Here is a 26,012-nt window from a genome sequence, read left to right as displayed (position 1 = left end):
AGTTAAAACACAATAAAATCCCCATAAAAACCCCAATTAACATCAACAACAGGGGGCTTTACGCACCGGGATCTTTGTTGCAAATTGGTCACTGAATGAAAAATCGCCATTTAAAGTAGTGGAATTCGTCGTTATGCATACCTGCCTTTGTGGTGGAATCCAGTTGCGTTTTGTAGCGTTTCCCACAGGCTTCCGGTCTCGGCAGAAATCGCTAGAAAGGAAGCGCTATTGCCGAGCTGTCCCGCCCCTGGCTGTCAAGCAGCCAATGGGCAGCCGTTAGCATGCTCCCAAACAGCCCCTTTCCCTTTAAGAAAGGTTTTTAAAAAAAAAAACAGACCCATAGCAACGAATCTGGGTAGATTCGTTGCAACGGAGAGACCCATCCAGCTGCCTGGTGTGTTTGAGCTGTCGTTTGATCGTTGCCACGCTGCCTCGGAGTGAAAAAAAAAATCCCCCCCCCTCTCTCACGGGCCCGATTTTCGGCTGAATGAATGTGTAAAAATTAATGGGAAAATACATCAGCAAACGGGCTTTTCTGTGGTTTGTGCTTAGTGACTAAAGGGGAAGGACTGAAGCCAGGGAAGCCTCTAAACAGAAGAGGCTCACTGGTGCGTTTATCCCCGCTCGCTCGGAGAAAAAAAAATGGCGATCGCTTCGCCGGAAGATCAGAGAAGACAGCCAGGGGGAGGGACTTTGTAGAAACCGCAACAATGTTAACGCACAGGTCTTTTTCGCTAGTGTTGCAGATTGGTTGCAGGACTGTATCGCTTTCCGGAGGGTGAATCCACTTTTGGGGATTTCCCTGAAAGCGCTACAAGGAAGCGCTTTTTGCAGATCGGTTTCAGGTGTGTGGCAGATTGTCGGCAACGTCGTGCGTTATGGCAAATCAATAGCGTTTTCAATTAGCAACCATTGTGCGATTTTGAAGGCGTGCAAAAAGCCCCCAGGTCACATATAACATATAAGCGGCAGTGGTCACAATTCTGATTGCATTTACCCGACTTCCCCCCAAGTTCAGCCTGATGGGGAGAATAATATTCAGAAGAAGGTGGCGCCAATGCAATAGATCTAACAATGATCTCAATGTTAGAGATCTCAATATTGGAGGGGATCCTCTGATGGATTAGTGGGAGAGCTGCCCTGGCCTCAACCATATGCCTGGCGGAAGAGCTCCGTCTTGCAGGCCCTCCGGAAAGCTGGTAGATCCCGCAGGGCCCTTAGCTCTTCTGGGAGCTCATTCCACCAGGTTGGGGCCAGGACTGAAAAGGCCCTGGTCTAGGTCGAGGCCAGGTGAACATCCCGTGGGCCCGGGACAGCCAGTAAATTCATACCTGCAGAGCGGAGTGCTCTGTGGAGGCATAAGCAACCAAGTGGTTCCGCAGGTAGATGGGACCCAGGCTGCGTATAGCCTTAAAGGTCAATACCAATACCTTGAATCTGATTCAGAAACTGACTGGTAACCAGTGCAGATGACGAAGCACCGGCTGAATGTGGGCCCTCAAGGGTGTTCTAGTGAGGACCCTGGCAGCCACATTTTGGACAAGCTGTAACTTCTGAGTCAAAGACAAGGGAAGGCCTGCGTAGAGTGAGTTACAGAAGTCTAATCTGGAAGTGACCATTGCATGGATCACTGTGGCCAGGTGTTCCGAGGACAGGTAGGGCGCTAGAAGCCGGGCTTGGCAAAGATGGAAAAATGCCGTCCGAGCTACATTGGTGACCTGAGCCTCCATAGAGAGGGAGGCATCAAATGTCACCCCCAAATTCCTGGCAACTGGTGCAGGTGTTAATTGCACCCCGTTCAGGCATGAGAGGCGCACTTCCTGGTCCTGCCCTCTTCTGCCCAACCACAGGACCTCCGTCTTGGAGGAGTTGAGTTTCAGGTGACTCTGCCTGAGCCATCCAGCTACCGCTTTTAAACAGCTGGCAAATGTATCCGGGGTGGAGTCCGGCCGGCCGTCCATTAGGAAGTGGAGCTGGGTGTCATCCGCATATTGGTGGCATCCCAGCCCATAGCCCCGGACCAGCTGGGCTAGAGGACACATATAGATGTTAAAAAGTGTGGGGGAGAGTATCGCCCCCTGCGGAACCCCACAAGGGAGCTTGCAAGGGCTCGACATACTCTCCCCTATCGCAACCCTCTGTATCCGGTTCTGGAGAAAGGAGACCACCCATTGAAGCGCAGTCCCCCTTATTCCAGCTCCGGCAAGGAGGTGTACCAATAACTCGTGGTCGACCACATCAAATGCAGCCAACAGGTCTAGAAGCACGAGAATGGCGAAGCTGCCTCGATCCAGCTGGTGCTGGATATCATCCATGAGGGTGACCAGCACGGTCTCCACCCCGTGGCCAGGGCAGAAGCCAGATTGGTATGGGTCGAGGGCCGAAGTTTCATCCAAGAAACCTAGGAGTTGGTCCACTGAGGCCCACTCTATCACCTTACCCAGGAACGCCAAGTGCAAAACTGGGCGGTAACTGGCGGGGTTCCGCGGGTCAAATGATGGCTTTTTCAGTAAGGGGCGTACCACTGCTTCCTTGAGCCCCTTGGGAAACTCTCCAGATGTTAAGGAGAGGTTGACAATCTCCCTCAAGGGGCCTCCTATCCGCTGGTCGCCCGATTTGAGCAACCAGGACGGACAGGGATCCAAGGGGCAAGTGGTCGCCCTCACTGAACCCAGTAACTTGTCCACTCCAGTTACAGAGAGCCGCCTGAAGCCATCAAACACTAACCCCCTTGACGGCCACGGAGCTTCCAGTTCACTAACTGTATCAATTGTGGCAGGTAGGTCACGGCGGACCGACAGGACTTTGACCACAAAATAGCTCGATAATGCCACACAGCTCAATTCCAATTTCCTTATCGTTTGTCGCCCTTCCTCGAGGGAGGTAAGTGATCTGATTACCTTAAATAATTGTGCTGGGTGAGAGCTTGCGGACGCGATTTCTGCTGCATAGAAGTTGTTTCGCTGCTTTCACTGCATTCTCATACGCCTTCATAAGCGTGCAATGAGATGTCCTTGTAGCTTCATCGCAAGTCTTCCTCCACACTCACTCAAGCCGTCTCACTTCCTTCTTCCTCTCCCGAAGCTACTGGGAGTACTATGGAGCCTGTTTGAGGTGAAGGTGGAGAGGGTGCCTAGGAGCAATTTTGTGAATGGCGGCCGTAAGGCGGGACTGCCAGTCCTCCACCAAGGCCGTCAACGAGGTGCCGGAGGTTATTGGGTCCAGCAGAGCAGCGGTCCGCCACCTTTTGCAGGCCGTGGACCGCTGCGCCAGGGTGTGGGGAGAGGGCGTGCGCGGCAGCCTTGCACAAACGCGCACATGCAGCAGCGCTGCACATGTGCAGACTTGCCACGTGTGCGCATGTGCGTCCGGTGGGGGAGCAAACGCACACGCGCAGCAGCGCTGTATATGCGCGGACTTGCAAGTCCGCGTATGCGCGTTTGCGCTGCTGGCATGCCGGTGGCCGCAGCTCCCTCTCCCCACCCCTCCAGGCCGCAAGGAAATCGGCCGCCAAAGCGGCCGATTACCTTGCAGCCCGGCAAGCTTCTCTTCCCCCCCCCCCCTCCGACAGCAAGAAGCTTGCCGGGTCGCAAGGTAATCGGCCGTTTCGGCGGGCGATTTGCTCGCGGCCTGGTGAGCTTCTCGCTGTGGGGGGGGCAGGAAGAGGGAGCCGCGGCCCGGCGCCAAGGCCTTCACGGCCCGGGGGTTGGGGACCACTGCCGCAAAGCATTCAGGAATCTCTCGGATTCCATGAGTGTCTGTGGGCGGACTAGAATACGTCCGTCACCCAAACGGAGAGGGGGTGGTATCCTCAGTCGAACCTTTAGGCATGGTAGTATGACCATGGAACGATGTTATTCACCACCAGATCAACTGCTACACCTGCACCAAAGATCAAATTGAGGGTGTGACCAGCCTAAACAGCAAAGAAGCATCACAGCTTCCCAGTGAGAAGGATGTAAGGCCTGTCTGGTCAGTCCCACTAGGTATACCCACTAGGGTTATCAGCTCTGTGTTGGTAAATACCCGAAGACTTTGGGAATGGTTCCAAGAATGGGTGGTTTTAGGGCAAACCTCAGTGGAGTATAATGCTGTGGAGTCCAACCTCCAAAGCAGCCACTTTCTCCAGGGAAACTGATCTTTCAAATCTGGGGGTGAGCTTTAATTCCTGGGGTCCCCAGGTCCCACCTGGAGACTGGCATCTCTATAATTCCACACCCTGAGAGAGGGACACCACACCTCTTAGAAGCACTAATAACAATAGAGTTCTGGCTGTATGAAGCTCTGTAAATATGTCTCTGCTTCGATTAATATTTAGAATGTGGTTGTCATTACAGAAACAGTGACCACTACCATGGCAGCCGCAACATGTGTTAGCACCTGTGCCATTTGCAATAATTAACCTCCTGCAAACTGCCAAGCAAAAGTAAATGTCAACTTTCAAAAGGACACAGGCACCAGCAACGTTGTTTCCTAACACCTGGTCATGTGAACTTTTGTAAAGCTCAGTACTGAATTTTATGCAAGAGTTTCTATGGGAAGCTCTTGCCTTGTGTCTTCAGTCCGAGAACTGAGGGTATATGGTTCCAGGCAAATGAAAGAAATGCTGATGAAAACATGAATACAACAATGAGGCTGCCTTTTGAGCAAGTGGCTACAATCTTATTTATATATACAGACACATACAGAGTATTTTTTTTAAATGCCAGTGGTTGTATAATCAGGCCAGATGGTAATGCCATTGGTCTGGACACAAGTACTTTGATATACAGAGTTTAAAAGTAAATAGGAGCTATCTGGAAACAAACAAAAAATTATTCCAGCATAAACTTTTATGGACTAGATCCATGCAATGGTCACTTCCAGACCAGACTACTGTAACTTGCTCTACGCGGGCCTGCCCTTGACTTGGATCCGGAAGTTACAACTGGTACAAAATGTGGCTGCCAGAGTACTCACTAGGACATCTCGGAGGGCCCATATTCAGCTGGTGCTTCGCCATTTGCACTGGTTACCAGTCTGTTTCCGGGTAAAGTTCAAGGTTTTGATATTAACCTTTAAGGCCATACACGGCTTGGGTCCTACATACCTGCGGGACCGCTTGGTTGCTTATGCCCCCTGCTTATACCCTTCACTCTGCGGGTACAAATTTACTGGTTATCCCGGGCCTCCGGGATGTTCTCCTGGCCTCGACCAGGGCCAGGGCCTTTTCGGTCCTGGCCCCAACCTGGTGGAATGAGCTCCCGAGAGAGCTAAGGGCCCTGCCGTATTTGTCAGCTTTCTGCAGGGCCTGCAAGACGAACTGCTTCTGCCAGACACATGGTTGAGGCCAGGGCAGAACCCCGGCAATCCTACTAGGACCCCTTCCCATGGTTTAGTACATCTGCACCCACTTCCCAGCCTCCAGCTGAACAAGGTGGGAGGGGATGAATTGATTAGAAGTTGTCGCTGCTTGCTGTGGTGGTTTTATGGGGTTTTATGGGATGTGGTGGTTTTATGGAGTTTTACTGGCTTTGTGTGAACTGCCGCAGGTTCTCAGAAAAAGCGGTGGTATATAAATCAAAATAATAAAATAAATAAATACTTCAAAGTTTAAAAGGCTATATCAGAAAGAGATCAAGGGAGATGGTGAGAATCCCCTGACTGCTTTACATTTGTCCAGTGCACAGTATTCAGAGAAATAACAGGTATCTTCTAATACAGTAACTTTTCAGTGCAGTCCTTGTCAATTCCTTGTCTAGGTTTGCTGACAGGAGATAGAACTATCACTTCTTGAATTAAATGTTTGCTTGGGGAAATAATTTGTATTTTCCTGCACTGTCTCACCAGCTACTACCAGCTACTACCTCCTGACTTTTGAAGAGATAGGTTCCACAAATAGGCAGGATTAGCAATCCATACTTGAAACATGGCAAACAAACTTTGAATTCCATAATGCAATTCTCATACCATCCCGAGAAGTGCACTGAAAGGCAGGACATTAAGAATTGTCAGAATAAGACATTTTATGACACAGTTAAAAGAGTTGTTACACATGGGGCTACGGAGATTTACCCCATCCCTGCTTTAGCCAAATTACTAATAAAATAAATTGGCAAATTATATAACCTTAAACTAAACATCAGACAACATGCTATTATTTCTGTGGAATATTTATAGTTGTCTGGCCAATTCTATGCCCAGAGCAGATATTTTAATGATTCAATAAATTGGCATTAGTGGGAAGAACAGACAACATCACAAAACTTATTACGAGGACTGCATAAAAGATGATCAAAAAGTTAATAAGGCATAAACATTCATTGACTAGAGCACCCTTAGAGTTGCCAATCTTCAGGTGGGGCCTGAACTGAAGCTCTCTCACTATTACAGCCAATTTCCAAGCAACAGGTATCAGTTCTAGAGAAAATAGCTGCTTTGGAGGATGGGCTCTATGGCATTGTACCCTGTTGAATTCCTTTCCCTCCCCAGATTCCAACCCATCCCCAAATCTCCAGGTATTTCCCCATTCAGAGCTGGAAACACTAAGCCCATTTCATCAGGCCCAGTAGATAGAATGACACCTAACACACAGTGCTTTTCAGGGTTCCTTTACCCAGTTTTTTTTTCCCTTTTGCATCTTCTGTACAAAAGGTCTGCCTAGTGAGGAGTTACTGTATTCCTTTGGAAGAAGTGGGTTCTATGTGTATGAAAAATTATGATGGAATAATTTTTTTTTACATTTTTATTGAAAGTTTTACAAAACCACAAAAAAAGATGCAAAACCTATAAAACATTACTACCAACACCACTTAACCCCCAATAACAAATAATAATAAAGACACATCCCCCCAAAACCAAAAACATACATAACAACAAGAAAAACATTTAGAAAAGACCTCCGACTAGCTACAAATCAGGATCTTTTGTTTTCGAATCCCACATGCACAAAAAATATTATTGGAAATCAAAATTTCACAATTAAATCTTTCATTAACCATTCATAAATATAATATATATCCTTAAAATAATAATATGATGAAGTACATATTTACATCTAATAAATATTTACTTTAGAATACACTTCATCCTGGTCTTAACTAATTTATTCAACATAACCAATAATAATACTCTCATTTACCTTATTACTTTTAAGATAATTTACAAATGGCTCCCAGTTTGTTATAAAACTATCTAGCATTTGGTCTCTCATTAATATTAACTTATCTAATTCTGGATACTCCTTAACCTTATCCAGCCATTCATTTACAATTGGTATTTTTTCATTTTTCCAATACTGAACATAAATTATTCTTGCTGCTGAAATCATGTAAAGGAATAAAATTATTATTCAAATGTACTGTAAGACTCCTGTTTTTCTGCTGCAGACAAACTTGACTGACTCTTTGAATCTGTTATCAAGGAAGATTCAGAAATGAAAGTAAACTACAATATTTCTAATAAACCTCCTCTGTATACAAGAGCATCCATTTGAAAGTGGCCCCATCAGTCCTCCCCCCAATTGACATGGTACTTGGCTGGGAGCTATTCTTCTGGAAAGCCAGTCATGTTCAAGAAGTATGCCCAGAAGCAGGTCTCAAACAAGACATTCATAATGAAGAGGGATGGATCTGCTGTTTTTCTTCATTAGTCAAGTATTGTGATATGGGCAACTTCAAAACGGCATTAGCTAGCATTTCTCCTGTTTTGTCAGTGCTGGTAAATAGATGCATGCATTCTGGATGTTTTTTTCTGTTAACATATGCTACTCCAAATTGGCAGGGTCATTATGCATCTCTCCATTTTCCCTTTCCTCTCCATCGCTGCAGCATGCCTCTTTGCCTCTGCTGATGCTTAAAAGGAAGGTGTACTGGTAAAACTAAAACAAACCCAGACAGCTCTTAAGAGGACTAGTATCCTTCAGTGCCTATGATAACCAGAAAGCCTTAAAACAGAAAGCCAGTTTAATTTTAGAGGTACTACTATAAGGAAATGGAATCACTGTTCCATACAAACAAGAGAAGGATAAATGGTAAAAGCAGATAACTTGGGTTAAGCTCTCTCCCACACATTCCCTGACTGCAGCTGACAACAGAACTTTGAATTTGATTTGTTTAGCTTTAGCATGGCCTCTTAAGAGCCTCTTGTGGCGCAGAGAGGTAAGGCGGCAGATATGCAGTCTGAAGCTCTGCCCATGAGTCTGGGAGTTCGATCCCAGCAGCTGGCTCAAAGTTGACTCAGCCTTCCATCCTTCCGAGGTCGGTAAAATGAGTACCCAGCTTGCTGGGGGGTAAACAGTAATGACTGGGGAAGGCACTGGCAAACCACCCCGTATTGAGTCTGCCATGAAAACGCTAGAGGGCGTCAACGCAACGGTCAGACATGACCCGGTGCTTGCACAGGGGATACCTTTACCTTTACCTTAGCATGGTCCCATCCCATCTGTCTTTTTCAGTTAGCACAGGCACCAGCAGAAGAGGGGCAGGTGTATGCCATTTTCTTTATCAGTATCACCAGCATGGAACAGAAACTTTCCTTTGCAACAAAACTTTGAACCCCAACTTATGGAAATGCAGGGTTAAAATAGCTTCTGAAACTGGGAAGCAAAAGGGCGTTTTGATTTCATTAATCAAGTTGTTCAGCCTAGCACCAAATATCCATGATAGTTTGCACCACCCTAGAGCAGGGGTAATCAACCTGTGGTCCTCCAGATGTCCATGGACTACAATTCCCATGTGCCCCTTCCAGTGTTTGCTGGCAGCGGCTCATGGGAATTGTAGTCCATGGACATCTGGAGGACCACAGGTTGACTACCCCTGCCCTAGAGTATGAGAGCAGAGATACAGACAGACCTTTAGGAGATAGTAATAATGCCCCTGTAGAAAGCACATCTTGTGTGTTTAATGAGCTTCAGATAATGTTGCCAACAGGCATGGAGAAAAAATGTACCTTCCTTTTAGTTTAGGTTTACTTTGTGGAATTGGGGAGTTGAATCTTTTCATGGCATGGAGGTCCACAACAGTACCAGGCAAATAACATCCCATTAAGCTTCCATTAAATGGATAGGACATTTATTTAGGCCTGTTGGGAACCTTGTTACCTGAGCCTCATTAATTTCATATGGAGCTCAAGACAGCTTACAATATAGATAATATAATGCATATCAAATGCAGTCCTAACTAAAGATTTCTTTAACTGCCTTCTAAAGATTGCAAGAGGGCCGGGCACATCACCCTGCGGAGTTTGTCCCATAACTGTGGGGCTGCCAACATTTTTTGTGCACCCAACAAAATGATCTTCTTTGATTGATGGGACAGTGAGGAAGGCTTCTCTCTCTGATCTTAATTCCCTGGGAAAGAGAAGATCTTTCTGATACTCTGGTACCAAACCACAAGGGCTTTAAAGGTTTGATTCCCCACTCCTCCCCCACATGCAGCCAGCTGGGTGACCTTGGGCTCGCCACAGCACTGATAAAGCTGTTCTGACCGAGCAGTAATATCAGGGCTCTCTCAGCCTCACCTACCTCACAGGGCATCTGTTGTAGGGATAGGGAAGGGAAGGCAATTGTAACTTGCTTTGAGACTCCTTCTGGCAGAGAAAGGCAGCATATAAGAAACAACTCTTCTTCCAAATCTGACAGGAAAAGGTAGATAAAAGAATGACAAAAATAGAGACAATAATACTTCTGCTAGGGCAGCCATAACTGAAAATAAAGCCTGGCTCATCTATCCAGCAGATCCTTACATGGAACTCTGGGAACAGGTTTAGCAACTGCAGTGCAAATTATTCCGGTTGTTAAGGTTAAGGTATCCCCTGTGCAAGCACCGAGTCATAACTGACCCTTGGGGTGATGCCCTCTAGCGTTTTCTTGGCAGACTCAATACGGGGTGGTTTGCCAGTGCCTTCCCCAGTCATTACCGTTTACCCCCCAGCAAGCTGGGTACTCATTTTACCGACCTCGGAAGGATGGAAGGCTGAGTCAGCCTTGAGCCGGCTGCTGGGATTGAACTCCCAGCCTCATGGGCAGACAGCTTCAGACAGCATGTTGGCTGCCTTACCACCCTGTGCCACAAGAGGTTCTTATGCAAAATATGGCCTCCCATAACAGCAAAAGGACAGACCCCCCCCCTAACATCATGCTGTGTTCCAGTTTGCCATAGTGTTAGATGTTGAAATAGACTGTTAATAGGTCTGAAGAGACCACAGTGCTGATGGATTCCCTATATTTAAATTATCCTTGAACAATGATGATTTAGTCTTGGAGTTTTTCTGCATTATCAGTTTTGACACACACTCTTTTTGTGTGTGTGATTTGTATTCCAGAGAGAAGGTGCTCCCAGATGTTAAGAGTTTTTTACTTCTGTAAAAATTTGCCAGTGATTATGCGACCATATGAGCTGCTTCCCCCATAAATTCTTTAAGCTCCCATGAGCACACATTGGGAGACTGTGACAGAACTTAATTGATATCTGTGGTGCCATCTGACTGGCTTAATTTTTGTGTTTGTTACTCAGTCTGCTTTGCTTGAAGCGATTGCATGGCAACTCACACATCAGGCAGCTGACACAGGTGAATGACTACCACATTGTAGACCCCCGAGATTAGGAATCGTATGGCTGCTGGGACAAAGTAGCAATAGCGGTTTGTTACCTCATACAATTTATTTGAATTGCTCAATCTGATCGTATTACCCTTTCATGTTAGTGCCTTAAGAAACTGAACTTAAATTGAATTGCCTGCTATGGCAGACACAAAGGCATTATAGAAGTTACAATCCCATGCACCCCTGGCATGCGTGACCTGGGTCATGTGCTTCTGCTGTCATCACCTCATTCTTCCCACAAAGGATTTCTTCCCTGTGGATTTTGGTTTAAGCATTCTCACTGCACCATCTGGTGGCATTTCCCTTGCCTAGCATCTGATTTTTTATATCAACTGTTCTTGAGGCAGTTTTTGCTATCCACCTTTTGTGTTCACAATAAGGAAGCCACCACCTTGCTTCCTTCCTTAAACCATCATTCTTGAGTGTCTTCCTCTCTGGCAGCAGATAAGGAATTTTCCAACCAAATATTTTCATTTTTCAAATCCAATTTTTGGAGCGCTGGAAGAGAGGTATGGGTCCTCGGTTCAAACTAAAGAACTGAGCCCCCTCATTCATTTCTCACTCATATGCTGCTGTCCTTGCAGGATATAGTGATGCAATATGCCACAGAACACTGGCTCTGACCAAGGACATTCATGGAGTGACCTTGGAGCAGAATAGTCTGCCTCATAAGTTGCTGACAGGAGCAACTGGGTGGTGCTCTGAGGTCCTTGGCTGAAGGATGGGCTGGAGAACATAATAAATGTCACATAAAGCTATGAATCCATAAATCCTGGGAAGGCAACAGCCAGAAGTAAAGTTAAATGCTCAAGGGTGCCTTCAGACACGTTCTTGCGTTAAGATTTTCCTTTAGTCCAGATATTGAACTCCCTTCAAGTATTAAACTCTGTGAGTCTCCTTTATGTTCATTTGCAGACTTGCTGATCTGCCCTCCACCCCTTAATAAATGCTGCACCTGTGGATATGTCATTCAGAGAGCACACGTCTTAAACAAGTTGTCTGGACAATGATAGAACCCAAGCAGTGACAGACTACCAGATGTGGCACAAACTCTACAGCAGCTTTGTGAAGGATTTTCTTCACCAGAAGATAGCCATAATTGTCTGCCAGGCTCCTAACCAGGAGTTTCAATATCTACTAGTAGTCAAACTAAGTTTCAAATATGCCCCCAAGAAGAACCCTATGATCTTATATTGCCAACATGTTGATGGCCCCTAGTCCAAAAGAAGTGTGTCTGGCCTTGGCTCCAACAGAGTGGAAGCAGTTGCCAGCCGAGTTCTGGGCCCTGACAGAAGTAAAGTTCCTCAGGTGGCACTCTTCCACCAGGCTTATGGCTGAGGCTGGAACAAGCTAACATAGGCCTCCGGTCCGACACTTTCCAGAACATCCCACCACTGAATAAATGAAGAAGAATGCGAGAAAATGGATCAAAGGGTACTCGTGGTATTTTAAACCGAATGTTAATATGTTGTAAACTGCTCTGAGCCTGTTTGCTTAGAGAGGCAGTTCTATAAATTTAATTATAAAAATATTATGAAGATACGCCATATGCCAAAGAGCTGCAGACCAAGTCTATAGATGTATGTAAATTTTAAGAGCTGCTCAGTAGTGAGCTCTCACTACAGAAGAAACTGTCACTTAATAGGATCAGATGATTACAAACCTTTAAGGGCTCTTTGCTTTATGACAAAAGGTAAGGTTGTATCAGACTGCTCTTAACTACTGCCTATGAGGAAGGATACCATTTTATAGAGCTCTCCGATGCACTACCATACAGATTTGGTCTGTGGTAACATTTCAAATACTAGGTTTTAGCAATAAGCATATAGGACCAAAGGTCAACATGAAACCTGAACATCTTAAAGCACTTAACTCAAGATAAAATTGACATCTCCAAATTAATCAGCTGCTTTCTTTAATTCTACTGCCTTGGAAGTGTACATAGCATAAGGATAATAGTGTTCCAACAATAGTCTTATATGGCTCTGAGTGCCACTTAGATTGTAAGAAAAGTGTTATAAAAATAATGTTCACACAGTGACACAGGGGGTGGATATGACAGCAAAATCCAACCGTATTTCATAATTATGCAAATGAAGAAAATATTAACTGAAATGATAAGTAGGTAATAGTTTTCCTAAGCTCTATAAGGGTGCCCACAGCAGGCTCATAAACATATACATCCCTCACAGGAACTGGTATTTTGAACTGTTTGGGTCCAGCATAATTTTATCACTAATATATATAGCAGGCTGCTCAAAATACTGTGATATTTGGAAGTAAAGAAATGATCAGCAGTGAAAAACTAGCACCTTTCAGAACACTTTATTGTTTTATTAAAACCAGACACTTATAACATACAACATGAAAAAGTCTCCCTCTGGCAGTAGGCTTTGAACCTTGACTACACAACACTGTAGCCAGCTACCTTCAGACAGCATCTCAGGAGACAACCTGAATCTTGGCCACCCCCTGTGAATCCAAACACGACTTTTCCCAACATTATCAATGCTACCAGATCTCGTTTGCTACAATACTTTGTGTTCAGGCACAATGTAATCCTGATTAATCTTGTAGAATCAATGAACCCCATTTGTGAGCTCTCCACTTTGTCACAGTGACCAGATCCAAGTCTTGGCATGCTCACCTTCCTAGCCTCTGTGCAGAATCATCAGTTACAGAGACCTAAGGGCTTCCCTTTACAGGGGAATTCCTCTTGCTTATTGCCTACGATGTCTCACAGCTTCATGAGATGAGCAATTTGATCCCTTTTCTTCTGCTCTCCTGCTCGTGTCTTGCTTTTGACATGGAATTTGAGCATTTCTGCCTGGAAGTCCTGGTGGTGCATGGGGCAGTAACTCTGAGGCTCACACATCTCCTAAGAGAAAAGGATGGAGTCAACAGCAGAACAGAGTCATATTTTGTCACATTGGAACCAGTCAGTCCCTTACCCCATCAAATCATTAGTGTTTTGGATATAGAGAGGAAATAAGCCTTATGAATAACTTCTTCTAGAGGCTAAGAAACCTCTAGAGTCTGAGCTTGATGAAGAATCCTGCTCCTGGTACCACTTAGTTTCTTGCCCTACCATTCTGCTTCTATGTACCAGTTCCCTGTCCAGCATTATTCTCCATGTGTGTTCCACTCTAATTTCCTAGTTTGTGCCCAGACATCTGAGAATCTGCACAAGAAATGTATGTGTGTGTGATGGGGGGGGGGGGGAGAGTTTGCAAGTGATTATGATCTCATGTGCATAAGTTTTTCTTCAATCAAAGTTTTCCCACACATCCTGTGTACCGTAATAGTTCACCAAGCCTCAACAGTAATAATGAAACCTGTGCAAAATATAAAAGTGTACTAATAAACATAACGGCAGAAAGTGAAGAGGAACTAAAGAGCCTGTTGATGCGGGTGAAGGAGGAGAGTACAAAAGTTGGCTTGAAACTCAACATCAAGAAAACAAAGATCATGGCATTTGGCCCTCTCAATTCCTGGCAAATAGATGGAGAAGAAATGGAGATAGTGACAGATTTTATTTTCCTGGGCTCCAAGATCACTGCAGATGGGGACTGCAGTAAAGAAATTAAAAGACGTTTGCTCCTGGGGAGGAAAGCTATCGCAAATCTAGACAGCATCCTAAAAAGCAGAGACATCACCCTGCCAACAAAAGTGTCTAGTCAAGGCTATGGTATTCCCAGTTGCAATGTATGGCTGCGAAAGTTGAACCAAAAGGAAGGCCGAGCGTCAAAGAATTGAGGCTTTTGAACTCTGGTTCTGGAGAAGACTTTTGCGAGTCCCTTGGACTGCAAGGCAAACAAACCGGTCAGTCCTAGAGGAGATCAGCCCTGCCTGCTCCTTAGAAGGCCAGATCCTGAAGATGAAACTGAAATACTTTGGCCACCTCATGAGAAGGAAGGACTTCCTGGAGAAGAGCCTAATGCTGGGAGCGATCGAGGGCAAAAGAAGAAGGGGATGAGAGAATGAGGTGGCTGGATGGAGTCACTGAAGCAGTAGGTGCAAACTTAAATGGACTCCGGGGAATGGTAGAGGACAGGAAGGCCTGGAGCATCATTGTCCATGGGGTCGCGATGGGTCGGACACGACTTCGCACCTAACAACAATAACAACTAATAAACAATAAACAAAGAAATAAAAAGGAAGGCAAAATGTATCTACTTGGTAATCATCCATTAGGCAAAGCATAGCTCAGTTGTCTGTCCACATGAGAGCTGGAAGCTTTAGAGTTCTAATGTTAGCAGCAACAATATCTTTCTATTTTTGAGAATCCTGCATTGGAAGGCTTCACATTTACGGTTACCTTGTACTCTAGAAAAAAATCCTTGTAGCCACCCTCAAGGATATACAGTTCAGGGTAGAGCAGTGCAGGATACTCATTCATGGCTCTGTCTTCTTCCCTCAAATAACGACACCTTCAATTAGCAGGAAGCACAGTAAACAGAAAGGCAAGGAAAAGACATTGAAAATTTCATCTTTCTTCCACTTAAAAAAGCTCCCCTGGGCTTGCTGAAACTGACACTCACATCTTGGGGCCTCTTTCAGAAGAGAATTCACAGTGGAACACAAGTATAAGATGCTTCTGTGGTGCTGATGGGAGAAGGGGCTTCATCAGGAAATGTTCAAAGAGATCATCTTGCCTGTGGATATTCAATGCTCCCTGAAACAGGAGAATGGAGATAAATTCCAAGGAATATGTATAGAGAACAGCCCATTCCTTCCCCCAGATAAGACTCAACCAACAAACGCATTCTTCACCTTGATGTGCCCTCCATGATACTCATAGGGGTACCGGCAGTCAATGATGCAGTACTTCTCTATAAGGCTCTGGAACTGATCATGGAGCAGAGCAGCCATCTACAAGCAGAACAGAAAACTCCAGCTCATCTGCAAAGGCTGCCCCTGGACTAATACAGGAATCCCCAGCCCTTTTGTGCCCATCTGAACCTTTGGAATTCTGACAAAGCATGATGGGTGCAGCCACAAAAATTGCTGCCACAAACTGGCTGCTGTAAAAGACTGAGAGCCACAAAATGGCTGCTGCTATTCATCATCTGTCACACGATATATTGTTAAGTGCACAAAATACAGAAAATGGGACAAAATCTAATTTAGGTCAAGAACTACAGCGGTCCTGCCTAGCAAAGTAACCTCAGTTTTAGAACTGGACATTGACAGAAGCAAGTGCAGAGCCAGAGTACAGCATGTGTGGAGGACAGAGCAGATATACAAAGCCAAGGACACACAGAGAACAACAGGGGCCATTGCTCACAGTTTGTGAGGTGATATATCTCAGGTCCTGATGCCTTCCCATTACTGCTGGCAGCGCAAACACCTAGAAAGAGAGAATGTGCACTGCATTTTATTTCTGCTCTCAGGAGAACCACAGAGAAGCCCACTAGCTAAATTCTGTCTCAAAGTTGTGATTCTTAGTTGGGATACTGTCACCACTGAACTCAGCAGACTGTATTTCTATCCAAGCAAATATGCATAACTTGACTCCTTTTCATTAAAAAAAATGTTCCAAGTACTTTGAAAAGCAGCATAACTCAATCCGTATGCTTGACTGCATTTTTTAAAAAGGTTACAAAGCAGAGTATTAAATTTTAGATAAAGGTTTTTGGTCTGAATAACCAGTTATAAAAACTGAGGAATGATTATCTAGTCCTATTTTCCTCCAAGCCTGATAATGCCAGTGTTGTTCTTAATTCTGATGCAAGCTTTTGTGAAATCCTGGGTTTCTTGACTGCCCTGGAAGGGTTCTGCAAATGGGTAGGAGTTATTTAATTTTTTATGTATTTTTAAAATTTGTCAAACATTTATTGATATGACCCACCCTCCCTCCCAAATGGCCAATGATGGGCCTGGAAGGGGGAAGGGGAGGGACCCCAGGTAGAGGTATACACAACTATGCTTCCCAACCATATTCTGCATGATCATGCCACTTCTGGGGTTTTTCAAAGCCTGAAGAATGTTTCAGGAGGTTTCCCAGGCTGACTCTGTGAAGGTTCAAAGGGTTAGAGGTTACAGTGGATGAGCAATAGGGCTGTGAGTGTCCTGCATTGTGAGCGGTGAGTGTGGACTAGATGACCCAGGATGTCATAGAATCATAGAGTTGGAAGGGACCTCCTGGGTCATCTAGTCCAACCCCCTGCACAATGCAAAGCACTCACAACCCTATTGCTCATTCACTGTCACTTGCCACCCCTTTGAACGTTCACAGAATCAGCCTCTCCGTCAGATGGCTATCCAGCCTCTGTTTAAAGATTTCCAAAGATGGAGAACCCACCACCTCCCAAGAAAGGTGACTGTTCAGAAGCACTGGCTGGCCATTGTGTGGGACAGGATGTTGGACTAGATGGACCACGGGTCTGATCAAGGAGGGCTCTTCTGATGTTCTAATGAAAGCCTCAGCCTCTCCTGCCCACGCTGTTGGCCCTCCAGAGGAACTGGTTGGCCGCTGTGAGAGACAGGATGCTGGACTAGACAGACCACTGGTCTAATCCAACAGGGCTGTCTTTATGCTCTTTTGTCGCATATTGTCCATTTCTGTTTGCCACCCAAGGCATCAAAAGGTCAGACCAAAACAATTCTCTATGAATTGCCACAAGGAGCAATATTAATTTTAAAAATGAACAAGTGCTCTCCAAAGAACTTTCCATTGCAATAAAAGAATTAAATTAAGAAGGGATTGGGGATTACTCATTTTACAAAGTACAGCTGAGTCTCTCACTGGATAAACTTATGGAAGCCAACAATTAAAAGATTACTGAATTCCAGGGGGTGTCCAAAGTTTAATTTCACATATATACATGCAACTGTAATTTGATGATAAAATACAACATAAACTTCGATACTATTTAATCACTGGACCCTTCCAACTCTGTTATTCTATGATTCTATAGGGGGGGGGGGAAGTTGAATACGGCATATGTAATGAACGTACTGGGTTAAAGCAGCAGCAAGCATCATTATTGGTATTTTAAGATAAACCTGAGCTTGTTGATGAAGTTCATTTTCTGAATAATTGGCTAAGAGCAATACCTTTTGTTTGCAATTAGTTTTATTTTAATTCCATAGCCCTAACAATAGGGCTTCAAGTATCGCTGCCTTGCCGTGGCAAGGGGGCTTGCGTAGCTCAGTGAAGCTATGAGCTATGCCGTGCAGGGCCACCCAAGATGGACAGGTCATAGCTGAGAGCTCTGACAAAAGGTGATCCACTGGAGAAGGAAATGGCAAACCCCCCCCGGATATTTGCCATGAAAACCCAATGGACAAGTTCAAAAGGCAAAACGATATGACGCCGGAAGATGAGCCCCTCAGGTCGGAAGGTGTCCAATATGCTACTGGGGATGAGCAGATGGCTAGTACGAGTAGCACCAGAATGAATGAAGCGACTGGGCCAAAGCCGAAAGGACGCTCAGTTGTGGAAGTAACTGGTGGAGAAAAGACAGTCTGATGCTGTACAGATTTTTATTCCATAGGAACCTGGAACGTCAGATCCATGAATCAAGGCATGCTGGACGTGGTCAAACAAGAGATGACAATTTGGAAAACTCAACAATGGCAACAGGATTCGAAAAGGTCAGTTTACATTCCAATCCCAAAGAAGGGCAATGCCAAAGAATGTTCAAACTACCGCACCATTGCACTCATTTCTCATGCTAGCTAGTTATGCTCAAAATTTTACAAGCTAGGCTCCAGCAATATGTGGACCAAGAACTACCAGAAGTACAGGCAGGATTTCGAAGAGGCAGAGGAACTAGAGATCAAATTGCCAACATACACTGGAACATGGAGAAAGCTAGAGAGTTCCAGAAGAACATCTACTTCTGCTTCATTGACTATGCTAAAGCCTTCGATTGTGTGGAGCACAACAAATTGTGGCAAGTTCTTAAAGAGATGGGAATACCAGAGCATCTTATTTGTCTCTTGAGAAACTTTTATGCAGGTCAAGAAGCAACAGTGAGAACTGAACATGGAATCACTGATTGATTCAAAATTGAGAAAGGAGTTCGGCAAGGCTGTATACTGTCGCCTTGCCTATTTAACTTGTATGCGGAGCACATCATGAGAAAGGTGGGAATAGAGGAGTCACAAATTGTTGATATTTCTCCCTGCAATCTTGATCCCAACCTCAGATATGCAGATGATACCACTCTAATGGCAGAAAGTGAAGAGGAACTAAAGATCCTGTTGATGCGGGTGAAGAAGGAGAATGAAGATCATGGCATTTGGCCCTCTCAATTCCTGGCAAATAGATGGAGAAGAAATGGAGATAGTGACAGATTTTATTTTCCTGGGCTCCAAGATCACTGCAGAGGGGGACTGCAGCAAAGAAATTAAAAGACGCTTGCTCCTGGGGAGGAAAGCTATGGCAAATCTAGACAGCATCCTAAAAAGCAGAGACATCACCCTGCCAACAAAAGAGCGTTTAGTCAAGGCTATGGTATTCCCAGTTGCAATGTATGGCTGCGAAAGTTGGACCATAAGGAAGGCTGAGCGTCAAAGAATTGAGGCTTTTGAACTCTGGTGCTGGAGAAGACTCTTGCGAGTCCCTTGGACTGCAAGGTGAACAAACCGGTCAATCCTAGAGGATACAACAATATTTTAAGATACTAGAATGATACAGCTGGAGAATGGAGTAAAAAGCTGACAATTAACAGAAGTATTTAAAGAGATGTTCAAATACCGCACCATTACACTCATTTCTCATGCTAGCAAACTTATGTTCAAAATTTTACAAGCTAGCCTCCGGTGCTGGAGAAGACTCTTGCGAGTCCCTTGGACTGCAAGGCAAACAAACCGGTCAGTCCTAGAGGAGATCAGCCCTGCCTGCTCCTTAGAAGGCCAGATCCTGAAGATGAAACTCAAATACTTTGGCCACCTCATGAGAAGGAAGGACTCCCTGGAGAAGAGCCTAATGCTGGGAGCGATTGAGGGCAAAAGAAGAAGGGGTCAACAGAGAATGAGGTGGCTGGATGGAGTCACTGAAGCAGTAGGTGGAAACTTAAATGGACTCCGGGGAATGGTAGAGGACAGGAAGGCCTGGAGGATCGTTGTCCGTGGGGTGTCGGGGACCCGCTTGCTAACTGAAAAAAACAGGGTGCCCCCTTGAAGAAAACGTCACGCCAGGCCTGGTGAACGATACAACAGGAACAAGCTTTATTTCAGCAACGTGGAGTCCGCTGGTATGGAGTAAGAGCTTCCACCGAACTCCAGGTGGAAGCTCCCTTTTATACAAAACCCACCTCCTTAGGCTGTATTGCCCCACCCAGTACTTGCGGAGGGAACATGCTGATACAATCATGACTCATGCACATATGCGAGGTTTTCCGGGGTTCCTGATGGCCCATTTTCCTGGAACAAAGGGCCATCTCCGGGCCCTTGTCAAAAGGTGGAGGGGGACATTGAGGTTCTTTAGCGGCCATTGCCACCTCAACGATCGGGTGGGGCGCCCAGCTGCCGGCTTGCCTATGATCACCATGCCCTACCTCCGTGATCGCGGGCGCCTCTGATGGCGGGGTTCGGTCCGGTTCCCAAGCCACCAAGGACCGAACCACGACATTCTGCCCCCCCAAAGGTCCATTCTCCAACCCCCCGGGACGGCCAGGATACCGCTTGTGGAAACGTTCAGTGAGTCGGGGCGCAAGGACGTCCGCTGCCCAGACCCATTCCCGGTCCCCCAAAGCGAAGTCCTTCCATTCCACGAGGTACTGCAACTTCCCCCTGTGGAGTCTAGAGTCCAGGATATCCGCCACCTCGTGGTGCTCCCCCCCCGGCAGGACCTCGGGCGCTGGCGGGGAAAACACGGGGTGCCAAACGTCACCGTCCGGAGTTTTTTTTAGAAGGCTCACGTGAAAGACGGGATGGATGTGCCGGAGGTTCTTGGGGAGCTTGAGCTTGACCGAAACTTCGTTGATCGGGGCCAAGACCTCGAAAGGCCCCAAAAACCGAGGGCCTAGCTTCTTGCTGGGCAAATTCAACCGTAGGTTCCGGGTGGAAAGGTAAACTCGATCCCCCGGTCGGATCTCCTCAGCTGGTCGTCTCTTCCGGTCGGCGTCCTCTTTCTGCGCTGCCTTGACTTTGTGGAGCTGCTCCTGCAGCGACTTCCAGCAGCTCCCGGCACGCTTCCCCCACTCGCGAAGGTCGGCCGATTCCCGGGCGGGGACCTCTCCAAGCTCCGGGAAGTGTCTCAGGTCTGTCCCGTAGACGACGGCAAAAGGCGACATCTCCGTGCTGCTGTGGTCTGCGTTGTTGTACGCGAACTCGGCCAGGGGGAGCAGGGGCACCCAGGTGTCTTGATGATAGGAACCGAAACACCGCAAGTACTGCTCCAGTACTTGATTAACCCGCTCGGTCTGCCCGTCCGTCTGGGGGTGGTAAGCGGAGCTCAGCCCTTGCTCGATGTCTAACAGGCGCAGGAAAGCTTGCCAAAACCGGGACACGAATTGTGAGCCCCGATCGGAAATCACCTTGTCCGGCAGCCCGTGCAGTCGGAACACGTGATCCAGGAACATCCGAGCCAACTGTGAAGCACTGGGGACACTGGCGCAAGGAATGAAATGGGCCTGTTTGGAAAATAGATCTACCACCACCCAGATCACCGTTTTCCCCTTGCTGGGAGGCAAGTCTGTTATAAAGTCCATGGAGATCACTGACCACGGCCGGGTCGGGACCTCGAGCGGGTGCAGCAGACCTTTCGGCTTGCCAACCCCCGGCTTGCAGGTCAGGCAGACAGGACAACCACTGACGTAAGCTTTTGTGTCCCGCCGCAGACTGGGCCACCAAAACCGCCGCCGGGCCAACTTCCAGGATTTTACGAAACCGAAGTGCCCGGCGGTCTTAGCATCGTGGCAGAGGCTGAGGGCTTCCCGTCGTAGCCCTTCCGGGACGTAGACAGCCTCCCCCCTCCGCCAGAGACCGGAGTCCAAAATCAAAGAGTCCCGGAGCTCAGCCAGCTCCTCGTCTGTCCCGTAGGCTGCCACTAGGCGGTCTCGGAGCGGGGCGGTCGCCGGGTCGGGCTCCCATTCCTCCCTGGCCCGACGCCTAGTGACGACCCCCCGTCCCAGCTGCTCCTCACCAAACACGGACCTGGTGCAGGGAGCGTACCCCTCCCCATAATGCGGCAGACGGGAGAGGGCGTCCGCGAGGAAATTCTCTTTGCCGGGGATGTGACCAAGCTTGAAATTGTACCGCGAAAAGAACTCCGCCCACCTCATCTGCTTGGCGTTCAGGGATCGCGGTTGCCGGAGCGCCTCCAGATTCTTGTGATCTGTCCAGACCTCGAACGGCTCCTCTGTTTCCTCCAGCCAATGCCGCCATTCGGTGAGGGCGAACTTAATCGCAAACGCCTCCTTCTCCCAGGTAGACCAGTTCCGCTCCGTTTCGGCGAATTTTCGTGAGAGGTAGGCCGCCGGCCTCAGCTGTCCCGCCTTGTCTCGCTGCAGGAGAACCGCCCCGGCTGCTGCGTCGCTGGCGTCGACTTGTACCACCATCGGCTGGGTTGGGTCGACGTGCAGTAGCGTGGGCTCAGACGCGAAAGCTTGCTTGAGGGCCAGGAACGCTGCCTCCGATTTCTCATTCCAGCCGAGCGCTGCGCTGGGCCGCGTGGCGCGAGGACCTCTCCCCTTGGTACCTAGCAAGTCCGTGAGGGGAGCCACTACGGAGGAGTATCTGGGGATGAAGCCTCTAAAAAAATTAGCAAACCCCAGGAAGCTTTGTAGCTGTTTCCGGGTGCGGGGCCTTTCCCAGGCCAGCACCGCCTGCACCTTCTCGGGGTCCATAGCTATGCCCTGGGCTGAGATGCGGTAGCCCAAATAGTCCAGGGAGGGACGGTGGAATTCGCACTTAGCCAGCTTCACGTATAGGTGGTTTGCCAGCAGGCGCTTTAACACCTCCCTCACCAGGGTCACGTGCTCTTGGGGATCTTGGCTGTAGATCAGGACGTCATCCAAATAAACAACCACCCCCTGAAACAGAAGGTCCTGCAACACCTCATTAATTAGACTCATGAAAACCCCAGGTGCCCCGCTTAAACCGAACGGCATCACTTTAAATTCGAATTGTCCCAATTGACAGTTAAACGCTGTTTTCCACTCATCCCCCTCCCGGATGCGTACCCGGTAGTACGCCTCCCTTAGGTCCAGCTTAGTGAACAGAGTCCCTTTGCCCAGCCGGGCCAGCAAATCCGGGATCAGCGGGAGGGGGTAAGCGTTCCCCGCTGCGATGGCGTTGAGGCCCCGGTAGTCCTGGCACAGCCGTCGGGACCCATCCTTTTTCCGGACGAACAAGACTGGAGCTCCCATGGGACTGGAAGCGGGCCGGATGAAACCTCGGGCCAGATTTTTACCCAAAAACTCCCGGAGGTCCTTGAGCTCACCCTCACTCATCTTGTAGATGCGCCCTTTGGGTAGTACCGCCCCCTCTGGGATGTTGATAGCGCAGTCCGTGCGGCGGTGTGGGGGTAGCTCGTCCGCTTCCCGCTCGCTGAAAACGGCTGCGAGGTCTCGGTACTCTGGCGGGACCTCGGGCTCTGGTATCTCCTGCTGCGCCGCCGCCGCTCCCCTGGGACGCGCCGCCGTCCTCTTGTGGCTGGAATTCTCGTGGGGGACCCGATGCCGTGCACCCACCGTCAAGTCGAACTTCAGGGTCCCCGCCCGCCAGTCCACCACGGGGTTGTGTTCCTTCAGCCAATCCAGGCCCAACACCGCCCGATATCCCGCTACGGGGACCTGGATCAGCCACCGCAGCTCTTGGTGGTCCCCTATGTGGATGGCGATAGGACCCACCTCCTCCCCGAAAGGTCCCCCCTGAATCGGGCTGCCGTCCATCTGGACGAAAACCAGGGGAACCTTCCGAATGCGCTTCGGTAGCCCCAAAGCCCGGGCTATCTGGGGGTGGACCATGCTGTGGTCGCATCCAGAGTCCAAAAGAGCCTCCCCCACCCAACTTAGTCCGTTCTCCGGGTTCCGGAGCTCTAAAATTACCACGTTCGGAGGTCGCGCCTCATGCTGTAGGGGTTTTCCCTCGCACCGCGGGACCTGCTGCCCGGCGCCGTCTACAGCAGGTCCTGGCCGTTTCCCGTCGCCTGGGCGCTTCCCGGTTCGTTGCGGAGGTCCTCCGCCCGGCGTGCCTGCTGGGGGCGTGTCGCACCTCCCCCCTGGGAGAGCCCGCGGTCCTCCCCCCCTTGCCGTTGGCACGCTGCTGCGAAATGTCCTGACCCCCCGCATTTCAGGCACAGACCTTCCCGGCGTCTCCTTTCCCGCTCGGGGTTCGGGGGTCGTTTGGGGCGAGAGTTGTCGGGGCCCGGTCTCGGCGCCTCGGCTGACCCGCCTTTGGCCTCCCGGGGGGGTGCGGCGGCCCAACCCAGGCTGGCTTCCAGCTTGGCGACCACAAAACACCACCCCTCCAGTGTAGACAGATCTTCTTCCGTCCCCTTGATCACGGCCCATTCCCTGAGCTTCGGGTTAAGGCCCTCCCGGAAGTACTCGATTTGGGTCTCCTCGTTCCAGGAGAACACCTTGCCTGCTTCCCTCCGGAAAATGTCTATATAGTCCATAACCCCCCTAGTACCCTGTCGAAGTCCCTTGATCCGACTCTTTGCCTTGTCCTCAGCCTGGGGGTCCTGGAATCGTCGGCGGAGCGCGACCACGAAGTCCTGCAGGTCCCGAGTTGCCGGGTCGCCGCGCTCGGCCAACCCTAGGTACCACTGACCCGCCTTGCCCTGGAGACACGAGGCCACCCCCCAGACCAAGTCCTCGGAGTCCTCATACCGGTCTCCATACCTCCGGGCATGCGTCAGCGCGTGGAGGAGGAACTGCGGGAGGTCGTCCGGCGTCCCGTCGAAACGCGCCTTAAGCTCTGGGGGGGAACGTTTTGGAGAGTAGTCCGACCCCCTCCGGATCCGGGATTCTCGGCGTCCGCCGTCTCGTCCTGCTCCGCTCCACCGGCTACCAACTTGCCCAACGACGCCGTGCCGCTCCCTGCCTTGCACGTCGCTCCTGCGTTGGTCCGGCTCTCGCCGCCCCGTCGGCTCACCCGCTCCCCCGAGATCCTCTGCTGTCTCGCCTCTCCGCTGGCCGTCTCGCCTACTCGGGACTGAAAACTGCTCCGGGTCGGGGTCCGGGGCCCGCTCACCAGTGCCGGGCTCGTCCTCGTCGCTGGAGACGTCCTCACTCGACGCGATCCCCTCCGCCGTTGTATTACCAGTCCCTCCGGGCCCGGCCCGAGCTTGCTCACGGGCTTCAGCTGCCTGCAAGCGCCTGGCCAAGTCCGCCATGGCCCGCCGCAGGTCCTCTAGGGATTCCTCAGGTCCTACCGGGCGAAGCGCCTGCCTCAGCTGGGTGTCCCAGGTTGGGGCCAACCCCCCAGACCTCGGCGCGCTCCCCGCCGTGCTTGGGAACCCCATGGCCCGGCGCCTTCCCTTGGCCGCCGCTGCCGAGGGTCTCGGGGTCCCGGACAGCTGCTCCTGGCCCCCCGATTTTCGGAGGAAATCTCCCGGGGACATTAAACTCATGTTCCCGGGGTTCGTGGGGGTCGAGACCGCCCCGTTGCTTGAAAACGCCATCTCTGGATCCGTCCCGATAAGCGCTCGGATGCGATGCCGACCCTGGAGTTCGGTGGGAAGCTCTTACGATGTCGGGGACCCGCTTGCTAACTGAAAAAAACAGGGTGCCCCCTTGAAGAAAACGTCACGCCAGGCCTGGTGAACGATACAACAGGAACAAGCTTTATTTCAGCAACGTGGAGTCCGCTGGTATGGAGTAAGAGCTTCCACCGAACTCCAGGTGGAAGCTCCCTTTTATACAAAACCCACCTCCTTAGGCTGTATTGCCCCACCCAGTACTTGCGGAGGGAACATGCTGATACAATCATGACTCATGCACATATGCGAGGTTTTCCGGGGTTCCTGATGGCCCATTTTCCTGGAACAAAGGGCCATCTCCGGGCCCTTGTCAAAAGGTGGAGGGGGACATTGAGGTTCTTTAGCGGCCATTGCCACCTCAACGATCGGGTGGGGCGCCCAGCTGCCGGCTTGCCTATGATCACCATGCCCTACCTCCGTGATCGCGGGCGCCTCTGATGGCGGGGTTCGGTCCGGTTCCCAAGCCACCAAGGACCGAACCACGACATGGGGTCGCGATGGGTCGGACATGACTTTGGACCTAACAACAACAAATTTAAAGAGATATGAAATGCAACTAGTACTTCTGCAGAAGTACAGAAAACGTACTCCCTGATGATCACTGCTGCACAGTAGGTTTTCTGTGCTTTCAGTACTTTTTTTTTTTTTAAGCTCCTCTGCAAAACAATGACCAGAGAGAATTTAAGTTATCTGGATGCTGAATTGCATAGCAGGTTATTCAAAATGTATTTCCCATTGTCCATTCCTCAGTGTATCAGCTCCCCCAGA

General features: G+C 49.0%; 1 protein-coding gene across 6 annotated transcripts in view; it reads right to left on the bottom strand.

The window, feature by feature from the left end:
• Positions 1 to 12,891: 12,891 nt before the first annotated feature.
• CDC25C (cell division cycle 25C) overlaps positions 12,892 to 26,012 on the bottom strand; it is a 53,647-nt gene continuing 40,526 nt past the window's right edge. For all 6 annotated transcript variants that reach the window (XM_077326163.1, XM_077326160.1, XM_077326162.1 and 3 more), the window contains 5 exons: positions 15,870 to 15,932; positions 15,356 to 15,454; positions 15,124 to 15,257; positions 14,901 to 15,012; positions 12,892 to 13,460 (listed from right to left, as the gene is read on the bottom strand). In XM_077326163.1, coding sequence (XP_077182278.1) covers positions 13,320 to 13,460; positions 14,901 to 15,012; positions 15,124 to 15,257; positions 15,356 to 15,454; positions 15,870 to 15,932 — 549 coding nt within the window. In that variant the 3' untranslated portion in view covers positions 12,892 to 13,319. The remainder of the gene's footprint in view (positions 13,461 to 14,900; positions 15,013 to 15,123; positions 15,258 to 15,355; positions 15,455 to 15,869; positions 15,933 to 26,012) is intronic.

This window comes from Paroedura picta, chromosome 3 (genome assembly GCF_049243985.1).
Source record: "Paroedura picta isolate Pp20150507F chromosome 3, Ppicta_v3.0, whole genome shotgun sequence".
In the NCBI taxonomy this organism is placed as follows: domain Eukaryota; kingdom Metazoa; phylum Chordata; class Lepidosauria; order Squamata; family Gekkonidae; genus Paroedura; species Paroedura picta.
This window is presented reverse-complemented; position numbering and strand designations above follow the sequence as displayed.